The following is a 12,678-nucleotide window of genomic DNA, read 5'->3' as shown; positions in this document are numbered from 1 at the left end:
GATTTGAAAAACTAAGGAAAAAACAGATTCAACAGAACTGGAAGAAAAAAGAAAAGGAAAAAAAAACCCCAAAAAACAACATATTTGCTCAGCCACACAATTTGATTTTAACGTTTTAAGTTAAACTTCACATCATTTCCTCTCTGGAACAGAAAGCATAGTAAATGAACATAGCCACATCTCTTATAACACATCTGTTTTCATTTTCTAACAAAAAAGGAATTGGCAGAATGTTCATATTTTTATAATGTTTGAATTTATTCTTTTCTCTTAATTTAGCATACATAGGACATTTCATAAGGAAATGAACTTCTGTTTCCTCCAGGTCATCAGAAAAGGACAGTTTTTTTTGTGTTGACATATCGCAAAATATCTACTTTAAGATTGTTAACGCTGGACAAAACTTGACCAGAGCCACTCTAATTTCAGGTATTGTAATTTCTCTTGGAAGGTATTTTTCTGGCTGTAATAAGGATCTGAATTTGTGGTATTCATTTAAATGATCACTATGTTCCAACTTTCTGTTCTAATCTTGTTAATAGCAATCGACCATTCTCTGTATGAACAATTTTAAGAACATTTTTTCATTTCCCACTCCTGCATACATCCATACTTCTGAAAATGTGGAGTGATGGCCATGTGGAGTGAGCAGCTGCCAAGGAAGCGAGAGAATCTGAGCCCGCTGGTTCGAATCACAGATCAGTCGCTAGTATTTTCTCCCCCTCCACTAGCCCTTGAGTGGTTGTCTGGATGCTAGTCATTTTTAGGTGGAATGATAAACAGAGGTCCCATGTACAGCATGCACTTCGTGCACATAAAAAGAACCCACGGTAACAAAAGGGTTGCCCTGGCAAAACTCTGTTGGAAAAGTCCACTTCAATAGGAAAAACAAATAAAACTGCACACAGAAAAAAAAATTAAATAAAGGGTGGCACTGTCAGTGTAGTGACACGCTCTCCCTTGGGAGAGCAGCCTGAATTTCACACAGAGGAATCTGTTGTGACAAGAAAAAAGAGAAATACGAAATATGAATAAAATCCAAATGAATCTAAACACCGTTTTACCTGAAATGCCCAATTTTGAGACTGTTTTACTTCGTTCATATTTCTTTCACATGCTTGCTTAGGTAATCTAGTTGTGTCATTTTTTGTAGTTTAAACCAGTATCTCATAGCATTTAAAGAACTATCACTGTAAAACAGATAACTGCCTGTCTCTCCATACACCATTGTGTTTGGAGTTTTTCCACTGACACCCAAGAAATGTTTGCAGGCAAAAAGATGTATATTTTCTATAACTTAAACATGACTTAAACCCCAATCTTCAGATGAATATAATAACATAGGTTTGACTTGTACAGCAGACAGCTGAAAGAAAAGTTTTTACTATCTCTACTACTTTGCCCTTCACCCTGCTTGCAAACTCAGATAGGGGTATATCTAATGATAATCTTGTTGACAGAGTAAAGCCTAAATATTTATAGCTAATCACAATTTAATTCTTAATCTTTTAAGATATGATACATATGGATACTTGTATAACACCAATCCTCAGTCAGAGACAAAAATTTAAGAACTTTACAAACTTGGGGTCATTTGCACAATAGGCTGCCTACCCCCGAAGAGCCGACTGATGGCTCCCATTGGGCGCTCATCACTCATTTCCTGTGTCATTCAATCAGAATTCAGGCACACACACATACAGCCTCAGACAGACATATGATATTTTACATGTAAGACTGTTTTATTATTTACCCTGCCATGCAGGCAACCATACTCCGTTTTTGGGGATGTGCATGCTGGGTATGTTCTTGTTTCCATAACCCCCCATACGCTGACATGAATTACAGGATCTTCAACGTGCATGTTTGATTTTCTGCATGCGTATACACACGAAGGGGGTTCTGGCACCAGCAGGTCTGCACATATGTTGACCTAGGAGATCAGAAAAATCTCCTCCCTTTACCCACTAGGCGCCGTTTCTGAGATTCTAACCCGGGACAGGTAGATTAAAAGTCCAGTGCTTTAACCACTCAGCTAATGTGCCCATCTCTTGCTCTTTATTGTACCATTTTTTATATTTGCTCAGATGATCATCTTTTCTAACTGTAAGAACTATATATATATTTTTTTTCTGTATATTTACTGTTAATCCAAGAGAGTCGGAAACTCATTGCAAATTATTAATCACTTCTTCACTTCTTCTTATTCTTTGTTCGTGGGCTGCAACTCCCACGTTCACTTGTATGTATTCGAGTGGGCTTTTATGTGTATGACCGTTTCTACCCCGTCATGTAGGCAGCCATTCTCCGTTTTCAGGGGAAATTATTAATCTGATTCTGGATTCAGGAAGGAGTGGTAGAGGTCAAAGCTATATCAATGGCAAGCAGCAGTAGAAAAATCTCCCGCCAGCCTGGCAAAAACCAGTATCCGTGCTTCCTAACGTTTACACAAAATCAGATACATCTGTTATTAGCAGTGAAAAAAATCAAGGGAGACAGCAAGCAACCTTACTTCACCCCAGCTGGACAATCAAAAAAGTTTGACAACTCTGCACCACTCAGAACACATATATGTACAGAACTGTAAATTCCTTTCAACATTTCAACATCTTAGTTGAAGTTGTTTTTTTTTTTTTTTTTTTTAACACACTCTATAACTTAAGATCAACTGAATCAAATGCTTTCTGGTAATCCTCATAAACAACATATAATTTACCTTTATGTTTACCATTCAAACAATTATTATTATTGAAGCTACGATAGATATATATATATATATATGGTCAATTGTGGAATATCCTTTTCGGAAACCTGCCTGCTCCTCACGTATGTTGTTTTGAATTTCAGCTTCAGCCCATCTATACAAACATCTATTCAGAATAGAAGTAAATATTTTATTAATTATATTAAGTAATGAAATTTCCCTATAATTATCACTGAATATGTCCACTCTATGGGGAAGTAACTGTCGCTATATAATTTATTAAACAACTTTGTTAAAAATGGTGTTATTTTAGTCTCTGCTTCTTTAAAGAATTCTGGAGGTATTTCATCCAACCTAGATGCCTTTCTGGATTTCAGCCCATGAATTGCTATATTAGAATATGTATGTGTGTGCACATGCAGACACTTGTGCATGTATGAGTGAGTGTTTTAACTATTTTGATAATTCATCAGTTGAGAAAATGTCAAGTCCTTTTGATGGATGTACTTAATCAAAAGTTTTCTAAGAGAAATAACAATCAGAGAAAATTGCTTATTCAGATAGTAAGTTTTGTTCACAAAGGTCAATTTTCTGTTGTTGTTGTTGCTGTCCCATCATCTGCACCGTTTCAATGGCATTACGTCCACGCTGCTCATTTAGATTCGCCCATACACGGCCACACCTGGGTGTGTCCGTCACAGTTCCAGCATTGGCAGTCTGCGGGGAACCATCGTTGTTAGGTCGCCAGAGGCCACACACCAGAGGAGACCCTGCACTGCTGCTGAGTCACTTCAGTGGTGTTCAGTGGTGCCTGTTCTGATTTAACGTACTTTGGACACCACCTACTAAGCCATTATTGTCCTGCTAATAATTTGGTCACTGTCTGTCGTCTGCTACAGCTGTACAGCCGGCATCACTCACCAGTGGTCCTATCTTGGCCAGTCTCTTCATTGCTCCCTTTATTTTCTATCAGACCGTCCAGTAAAAATTCATCATTGTCTTCTCCTTAGAATTTATGCTTCAATTCTTTCTGAGCATCAGCTAAAGAAAGCAATCTCGGTTGATTTTGTGCACCATGACCACATGTCTTGAGCACGATGTCCGACATTTTGTTGAGTGAGCAAGGAGAGGAGCCAGGCGAACACTGCGGCAGTAACCCAACTGAAACGTTCAAATCAAGGACTGCCTCATGACGTAGATGGGGTTTCTAGTTATGAATAGAATCTAGAAAGATTCCCCAAGCTAAAGCTACCAGTATTTTTGTCAATGAACTCATTGCAAACCAGGGAAAAGTCAGAATATTTTGATGATGAGTTATCTCATCATTATGGTAGCAAGGCGTACATGCTTGCGCTGACGAGTTATCTCGTCATATAGGCAGCCTAGGGGTTAACATGTGTTTTTGATCTGCATGTGCAATCACAAGAAGGGGGTTTAGGCATTAACAGATCTGCATATAGGTTGACCTGGGAGGAAAATATCCATCCTTAATCCAGATTTCGGTTCTTTACATTTTTTCATGATTACATACTTAAATCACATGATTAAAAAAAACAAAAACATTTTTGAACTGAGTATTTTGTATGTCCTCATATTGACATTATTGATGAAGGTTGTGGGTGAAGTCATTGTGGTTTATGTCGATGTGCAGATTTGATGCCTCTGTGTCATACCAAGAAGCAGATGGTGCTGCTGAGCCCCAGGTTGACATGGAGGATCGGGACCAGCTGATCTCAGCCACCAGCGTGGAGGGCAAGATGCGATGCTTTGACTACCAGCACTACCGCTACATCTGGGATCCGCAGAAAAGGACGTTCAGAGAACTGGAGTATGTTGGACCCATGTGTAGGGGAGGGGAATAGGGGGAGGGGGAAGGGGTGGGGAGGAATTGGGGGGGGGGGATATGGTTTATGTGTGTGTGTATGACAGTGGTTCTGGAAACTCTGAATGGATTGTCATAAAATTGGTGTGATTTTGTAAAGTGGTTACTGAAGCATGTGTTAAGCACGAATTGAATAAAACTGGCTAGTTTCCCCCCCCCCCCCCCGCCCCCCCCACCTCCCCCCTTCCCTAACCCTTGAATTGGACTGTGGGGAACCCCCACAATTTCTGTCACTTTGAGAAAGTGTGGTCGTTCCCTCCCACATTTTCTCTCAATTGCGAGACATCGTGGGGGGCGACCCCGTGATTTCTCACAATGTGTGAGAGAACATGTGAAGTCCCCCTTAGGTTTACAAAAATATTTCCTTTATTGTCAGAGTTGGTTCCTTGTCTTTTCCCATTGCAAATCTTAGAGAAATATGAGAGAGAGAGAGAGAGAGAGAAAGAAAAGAGAAAGAGGGCATGTACCAACATACACATAACTGAAAGCATGGTGCTGTTTGGCATTGCTCAAAATGTGTACACTGACACAGTATTTGACTTTTTGATACTGATTGGAAAGATCTTCATCTATAAATGTAAATTTGACAAGTGCAGACCCAACCTAACAGCTTTTGAAAATACATTTCTTGGCGCTATAAGATAGAAGAACACGGGGCAAGAATACAATGCAATGTACAATATTTTAAAACAAAGTGGTTGTCTTACAACACATAGATTACAGAAGCATTTTTTTTTTTTTTTAAATAATAAAGGTAGAACAGTAACTATATTAAACATGTTTCAAAGTACTGTCCAAGTATGTGATGTATCTAAGACAAGCAATTTTAAAAAATACATTTTATTTTGTTCTTTCTATGCTGGACAATCATTCAAATCTAAACGCATATTAGAAGTGGTTGTTGAAACGTTCGTTCAAACTGAACAGAAATACAATGACCCAAATTGTTTATGGAGAAACTGTTATTTATCCAATTAGTGTGTTAGTGAAAATGAGATTAGTTTGATTTTGGACCAGCATAGTGATGTCAAACACAGAAAAATATTCTGGGAAAATATATTTGATATTACTTGACTTATATCAAAATGGTATTTATTCTTCAAAATGGATGAGTTGTATCAGACAAATTTTAATAGAAGCAGGGTATGACTGTGTTTGGGATGCTTAATTCTTCTTGGAGATGGAATCTTTCTGCAAGAATGTCAACATTGCTTTGAGAGATAGTTTTCAGAATCTATGGATACTTGCTGTAGAAGCGAGTAGTAGTTTGTTTTATCGAAATTTCAAAAGTAGATCTGGTAGAGAAAAATATGTAAGTCAAATGCCTGATAATTACCTTATCAGCTTCTTCAGATTTTGAAGTAGTAATCATAAGCTGGAAATAGAAACAGGGAGACACAAAGGCATACCACGAGAGTTACGGCTTTATAAGGTTTGTCTGTGATTGGTGATGAGTTTCATTTTATAATGGAATGTCCCAATTATGATCAGTTACGAAATAGATATGTTCCTAAAAAATATTTGTCTCCAAAATCGGTTTTGAATTTTTGTGATATGCTCAAAGGAGGCAAAAAAGTCATTTTAGCTGTAAGTAAGATGATTAGATTTGCAAATGTTGCCTAGCTATGCTTTTGGAGTTAAAAGACATATGTGTTTTCTCAACTTTTATGTGACATTGTTGTGTATTTGGAAATGTTTGTTCTGGGCACGAAAAGATTATTTTGCAGTAATCCTCCATACTCCAATAGGAGTGAAAGGATAATTAAAACTTAACTTGAAACTATATATATATATATATATATATATATATATATATATATATATGTGTGTGTGTGTGTGTGTGTGTTTTTTCATTTTATTTTTTTAATATCCATTTGTTTATTTGTTTACTTATTAAATCACAGTTCTTGGTTTTTTTTACATTTCTTAAAAAAACCCACACATTTATGTATTTGTTTATTATGCTACAAAGTAGAGACACCCTTGCAAATTGATTGTTGCTGTAGTACTCTGCAATAGCTTATTGTGTTAATGGTGTATTAATGGTGTACTTCATCTACAGTGATATGTGTGAACTGTACAAAATACTGATGATTAAGATTGGTGTTTGAGTATGAGAAATACAACCTTCAATGCAAAGGAAAAAAATAAGAAGAGAAAAAAAAGAAAAGAGAAAGAGGGAGGCGACGACAATGACGATCATGATGATGATAGTGGTATTAGCAAAGACAACAACAGTGATGGCACTGACACACATCCATGTAATGTATTTCATGTAATATGGATCACTACAATGCACCAACCTCAAATTCAACATTGGAATCAATAGCAAACAATGAAATTAAGACAATGTGTATAACTCAAACAAAAACGTAACATGATATGATATGATAAAACTTGAACTGAGTCTTTCCCAAGGGATATTTGGCAATAATATCAAAATTATTAAACTTTCTACATAGATATGGAAAAAAAAGGGTGTAGCACAGTGCTTTGCCCTCATGTAGGGAGCGTGAAAACTGGACCAAATCGTTTTGATGTTTGTTGTGATGCAATCTTTTCTTTCAATTTATTTACAATGTTCATCATTTCATGCTAGCTCATTTGTTCATCTGTTTGTGTCAGCATCCTTTTGCATGCACGATTGCACTGAAAATAGATTCTCAGTTTCATAGAAGACACTCAGAACATGAAAATATTTTTTAAAACAGAGTGAAAGAAGAAGAACAAACCAACTAGCCAAGTAAACATACAAAAGGAAACACACACACACACACACACACACACACACACTCGCTCACACATTGACATTCACATACATTCACACTTTTTTTTTTAAACCAGTACTGTGCCATCACCTTCACTGTCTGTTGTTGATGCCTTCGCTAACACCACTGTCATTATCATGATCGTCGTTGTCATCAACCACATTTCTCATTTCTTTTTCTCTCTCTCATTTTTCTCTTAGATTTGCATTGTGAACAGACCTGAAACCAACTACAATGACAAAGGAAATGTTTTTGATAAAAATAAGGGAGACTTCCCATGCTTTCTCATACATTTTGAGAAATCGTGGAGGTGCCCCCCATGATTTCTTGCAGTTGAGAGAAGACGTGGGAGGGGAACAACCACACACTCTCACAATCCCACGATTTCTCTCAAAGTGAGAGAAATTGTGGGGGCGCCCCCCATGGTTTCTCTCAAAGTGAGAGAAATCATGGCATTGCGAGAAATTGTGGGCTTACAAGGGCGCCGCACTGCTGCATTCCCAATATTCTCCATTATTGGCAGCTGTGGGATAGGGTCTGAGTTTAGGCAAAACTCCTCTCTTTGCGTCTTTTTGGTTTGTACCATGCCACACAAAACAAAAACAAAAACAAAATGGAAGAAACAAATCAAAGCAGAACTAAAAGTTGAGTAGAAACTGAAGTCTTGGTGAGTACTTACTTGCATGTTGAGGGACACAACTCATGTGTCAAGGGACACTGGCAACACTGGCACTTCTCTTTGTTATAGGAAGTTAACAAGACACACAATTTTAGTGCACTAGAACAGAAGGTAGGATTTGAGACACAAATTTGTTCTGTGCTCTCTGAGTACAGACTGACATCATGAAAGACTTAGCACACATGATGAAATATTTTATACTTAACGTGAAAAGTAGTTTAATTCAAACACATTCCTCATAAGTTAACAAAAGTGACATGGAAAATGCTGTAATGTCTACTGATAACAAAGTGACATGTTGACAGCATGATACTAAAGATTGACTTGTGCAGCAGGGTTTGTACAGAGTCATGGAGGTCTGGAAAAGTCTTGGAAAAAGTCTTGAAAAAACATGTTTTGGCCATCAGGATCTGGAAAAGTCTTGAAATTTGCATATACCATTGAACAGTCTAATTCAACAAAGAGCTTAATGCAATGATAAAAAAAGAAAAGCAACAAACATCAACAAACAAACAAAAAGTGATGAAAATTTAATGATACTGGAATATCTGCCAATTTCTCTCTTCAGCAGTGTAGCAGGTGAATTTTTGATTGTGTGGTTTTGTGTTTGGTCTGGTTTTTGGGGGAAAAAAAGTCGGACATGTCACTCCTGCAGTTGTCAATTACAGCGTATCAGTTCTTTTCAGAAATATCTGTCCATTGACACAATATCTGAACTTGTTTCTCTCACATCAACTACTATAACTCACTACTATCTGGTTAGCCTACTTCATCCATTCACTCTCTTCAGTGCATACAAAACTCTGCTCCCCGAATTGTCCTCAGAAAGAAAAGATCTGAGCGCATCACTCTTCTTTCGCAGCTTCTCCATTGGATCCTTCACACAGAATGAAATACAAGATCAGCACTCTGTGTTATAGATATATTAACTAAGCTGCCTTCATCTCCACACCCCATCTTGCTCCCTACGTTCAGCTTCAGATCCACACTGTTTCCACATACTCCACAGTTGGCCACTGCTCTTTCTCCATCTCTGGACCTTGCATTTGGAATGAATTTTTTGCTTCGTCAGGTTTTACTCAGCCTTACAGTTCTGTCCTTAAAACCCACCTTTTCCCTCCATGCCCCTTTCTCCCCTGCTGTTCCATGTCTTCAGTTTCCCCAGCTTTGTATGTACACATATTTAATTTTTCTTTCTTTGTGAAAGAGAGTTATACATGCATGTGAATGACTGGTGTGTAAGTGTTTAGATTTGTCCCCGCACAAGATTCAGCACTATATGAATACTAATTATTGTTATTATTTTTATCATCATCATCATCATCACCATTAAAAAGCTGTGGAGAAAGTGAGGAATCCTGTGTGCAGGGACCTGTCTACCAACACAACCTGCAAGACCCTCATAGACAGTGTGCACGGGCTGACACACGAACAGCGAATGAGCAGGTGAGAAACTGAACAGTGGCATTGTTTAATTTTCTGTATTTTTTCACTTCATTATTTTTCAAATAATTTTATTCATTTGATTTTTTTTTACACAGTACAAAAACAATAGCACTAAACGATACAGAAACACAATACATCACATTACAATAACATGTGAAAAAAGAAGGAAAAAGACATATGACATACATATGCTTCAGTGTTCATGATTTTATTTTTCACTGCCTCGTAGATACACCATCTGTACTTCAGAAAATATTATAAACTTAAAAGGATGCAGTAAGTTAAAGATCTATGATTATTTTGGTAATCACCACCATTGTCATTAACATAATTGATCCTCTCCGTTTTTGTTTTTTTTTCCTTCTTTCCTCCCCCAACCCCCCCCCCGCCCCTCCCCCCCCAAACAAAGTGAGTCTATGTTTTAAATGGGTTTTCGGTTGTCTGTGTGGTGTGTGTGTGTCCGTGGTAAACTTTAACATTGCCATTTTCTCTGCAAATACTTTGTCAGTTGACAACAAATTTGGCATAAAAATAGGAAAAATTGAGTTCTTTCCAGTCATCTTGTTTAAAACAATATTGCATCTCTAGGATGGCACAAAAAAATAAAAAGCCAAATTATATGCAAAATGAATTTACTGTTATATTTATATATTTTTCTATTCTCTAAACTTGGCACTTTGATCTGATATTCTGACACAGCATCAAAACCGGTCATTTTTTATCATTTTTTGTTCAAACAGAAACTACTTTTGCTAAGCATGGAAGTTATATTTCTGGTGCATGTCTTTGGTGCAGATAGTAAAGAAGGGAAATTAATCTGTAATTAATGCTAGGGGGGTTAATTTGCTTTAAACTGATCTTTCTCATCTCAAACATTACATTGTGAAATTATACTCAGTACATATAAAGCTTGTGTGTTTTACTCTCAGTGTACAGGACTTTCACTATGTTCATTCGCCCAAGTGGTCTTTTTCGGAAAATACTAAAATCAGTACTACGATTGGACTTTATAGATCTATTGGCTGAACCCTGAAGGTCATGGGCAAAAATCAGTTGCGAACACATATTTATACATATTCAAAGCGCGTGCTGATATTCCTCATGAACACGAAGAACGCCATTTTGTTTCAGGTTGTTGACCTGCCCATTCAATCCTATATTCAATTGACAATACACGATAACATGTGATGGAAAGTTGGAGAAGAAGACCGTTTAATATTTATTCAGAGAAAGATTTGTGAACGTCTCATCACTTACTGGATTATGTCCCAAACTGCCATAAAAATATCAACAAAATCAGTCAGAAACCACAGTTAAAAATAATAAACCATGAGAGTTAATACCCTTGATGAAACGTAAAAATTTCCAGTCTTGACTTTTTTCAAAATGAAGTCCTTTTCACTTTGTACGACGTTTAAAAGTACTTGTACTTGGCTCAACATGTTATTAGTTTAACAAAATACTCAATTTTCATTTCAACTTTAAAACAATAAAACTAGAATGAACATAAAAGAGAAATTGAATTGACCGTGTTGAACATTCCCGGCAGGTGTAACAAAACTTGCACATCTATCTAGATCCAGAGAAAACGACTAAATGATGCAGTGTGATTGTGGCGATAGCCACGTCTTCTTTACTGCGGACTTAAAAAGAATTTTTAATTGCCCTTAAAGTTTTTTTGAATGCCCAAGATACACCAGAATAATATGATTTAAACAGCGTTCTCACTGCGAATACCGCAATCGATTTATCACCCTTAAAAAAGCATGTTTAAATGTTAAATTTTTTAACGTCAGGGAGCCACAATAGTGTATTGAGTAAGACAGTTTCTTCTCACCCAAACATGTGGGGTTTGAATCTGCCTTCAGGGCTTTTTTTTCTTTTCTTTTTTTTTTTTTTCTTAATTTTCTTTTTTACCTGAAGCTTTATAATAACAAATACAGATCACATTTTAACGATTAGATTTTTTTTTTTTTAAGTGTATCACAAGTGAGTCTTGAAGGCCTTGCCTCTCTTGTTTTTTTTTTTGTTTGTTTTATTTGTTTACCTTTTTTATGGCAAATTGTTTAAAGGAAACAAGAACGAAAACAATTACAAAAGTAAGTGAATGACAGACAAACAGAAAAAGCAAAAAAAAAAAAAAAAAAAAGATGAAGAAAAAATTTGACGCAGTAGGTGATAACCAGGCAAAAGTCGGAAATTATCATTTTTGACATTTATGTACTTTAAGAATATTAGAAAAATAACAGATTAACATACAAAATTCAGAATTGATCTATCTATAATTATAGGTTTTTTTTCTGTGATTTTTTTCACAGTTAGTGTACCCCAAAAGAACAAATTGAGAAATTGGCTCATGAAATAAAAAAACATACATATGCCTGCTTGTGACTTCAGTTAAGTGATTCACCATGCATATATTGAATACTTTTTTTTTAAGACGAAAATTTCTATTCTTAATTGCAGGAGAGCCACCCAAATGCCTTTTAAACCATATTTTTTATTCAGCTGCAGGAGGACATTGACACCCTTACCCAACCACCCCTTAATGAACAGGGCTCTGCCCATGTACCCACCTGCACCCCAGGTTGTAATTGAAAAACAAAATTCTGCCAGTTGCACCCATACACATATACAAGTGCATATATTTACATGCTCACTCCATTCTCTAAAAGCATGCATATGCACAAAGGCAGAATTTGAAACATATTTGTGAGACCATGGTCAAGAAGATCTTAAAGTTATAACAAGAAGCAAAGCCTTTACAGTTCATGTGTTATTCCAGCTGAACAACAACAACAACAACAAAAAACAACAGCTGAAAATGTGTATTGGCAGAGTGGTGACAAGGGTTTTTACAAGTGTTATATTGATTCAAAGTATACTTTCGCTAACCACCAGAAATGAGTGTTTGTAGAACTGAAAGGCTGTGTGCTGGAAATGGAACAAAGCAATCTGAGCCCTTTCACTGCAAAGGAAATAAGATTTAATGAAATCTGTTTGCCAGGGTTTTTTTTTCACTAATGGGTATATATATATATTTTTTTTAAATTCTGTGTGTTTTGTTATTGGAGAGAGACCCATAAATTTTCTGAAAGATAAATGAATAGAGAATGCAAAACACATGATGTTTTCCAGTTTTGCATATTTTCAATGATATGCAGTTGTTTGGAAATCGGTATGTTTTATGTCAAATTTT

At 36.5% G+C, this 12,678-nt stretch overlaps 1 protein-coding gene across 5 annotated transcripts in view; it reads left to right on the top strand.

The window, feature by feature from the left end:
- The window catches only part of LOC143287550 (polyamine-transporting ATPase 13A3-like), a 188,200-nt gene that overhangs the window by 35,624 nt on the left and 139,898 nt on the right, over window positions 1–12,678 (top strand). For all 5 annotated transcript variants that reach the window (XM_076595626.1, XM_076595625.1, XM_076595623.1 and 2 more), the window contains exons 5-6: window positions 4,356–4,532; window positions 9,402–9,479. In XM_076595626.1, coding sequence (XP_076451741.1) covers window positions 4,356–4,532; window positions 9,402–9,479 — 255 coding nt within the window. The remainder of the gene's footprint in view (window positions 1–4,355; window positions 4,533–9,401; window positions 9,480–12,678) is intronic.

Source organism: Babylonia areolata, chromosome 11, assembly GCF_041734735.1.
Source record: "Babylonia areolata isolate BAREFJ2019XMU chromosome 11, ASM4173473v1, whole genome shotgun sequence".
NCBI classification, from domain to species: domain Eukaryota; kingdom Metazoa; phylum Mollusca; class Gastropoda; order Neogastropoda; family Buccinidae; genus Babylonia; species Babylonia areolata.
This window is presented reverse-complemented; position numbering and strand designations above follow the sequence as displayed.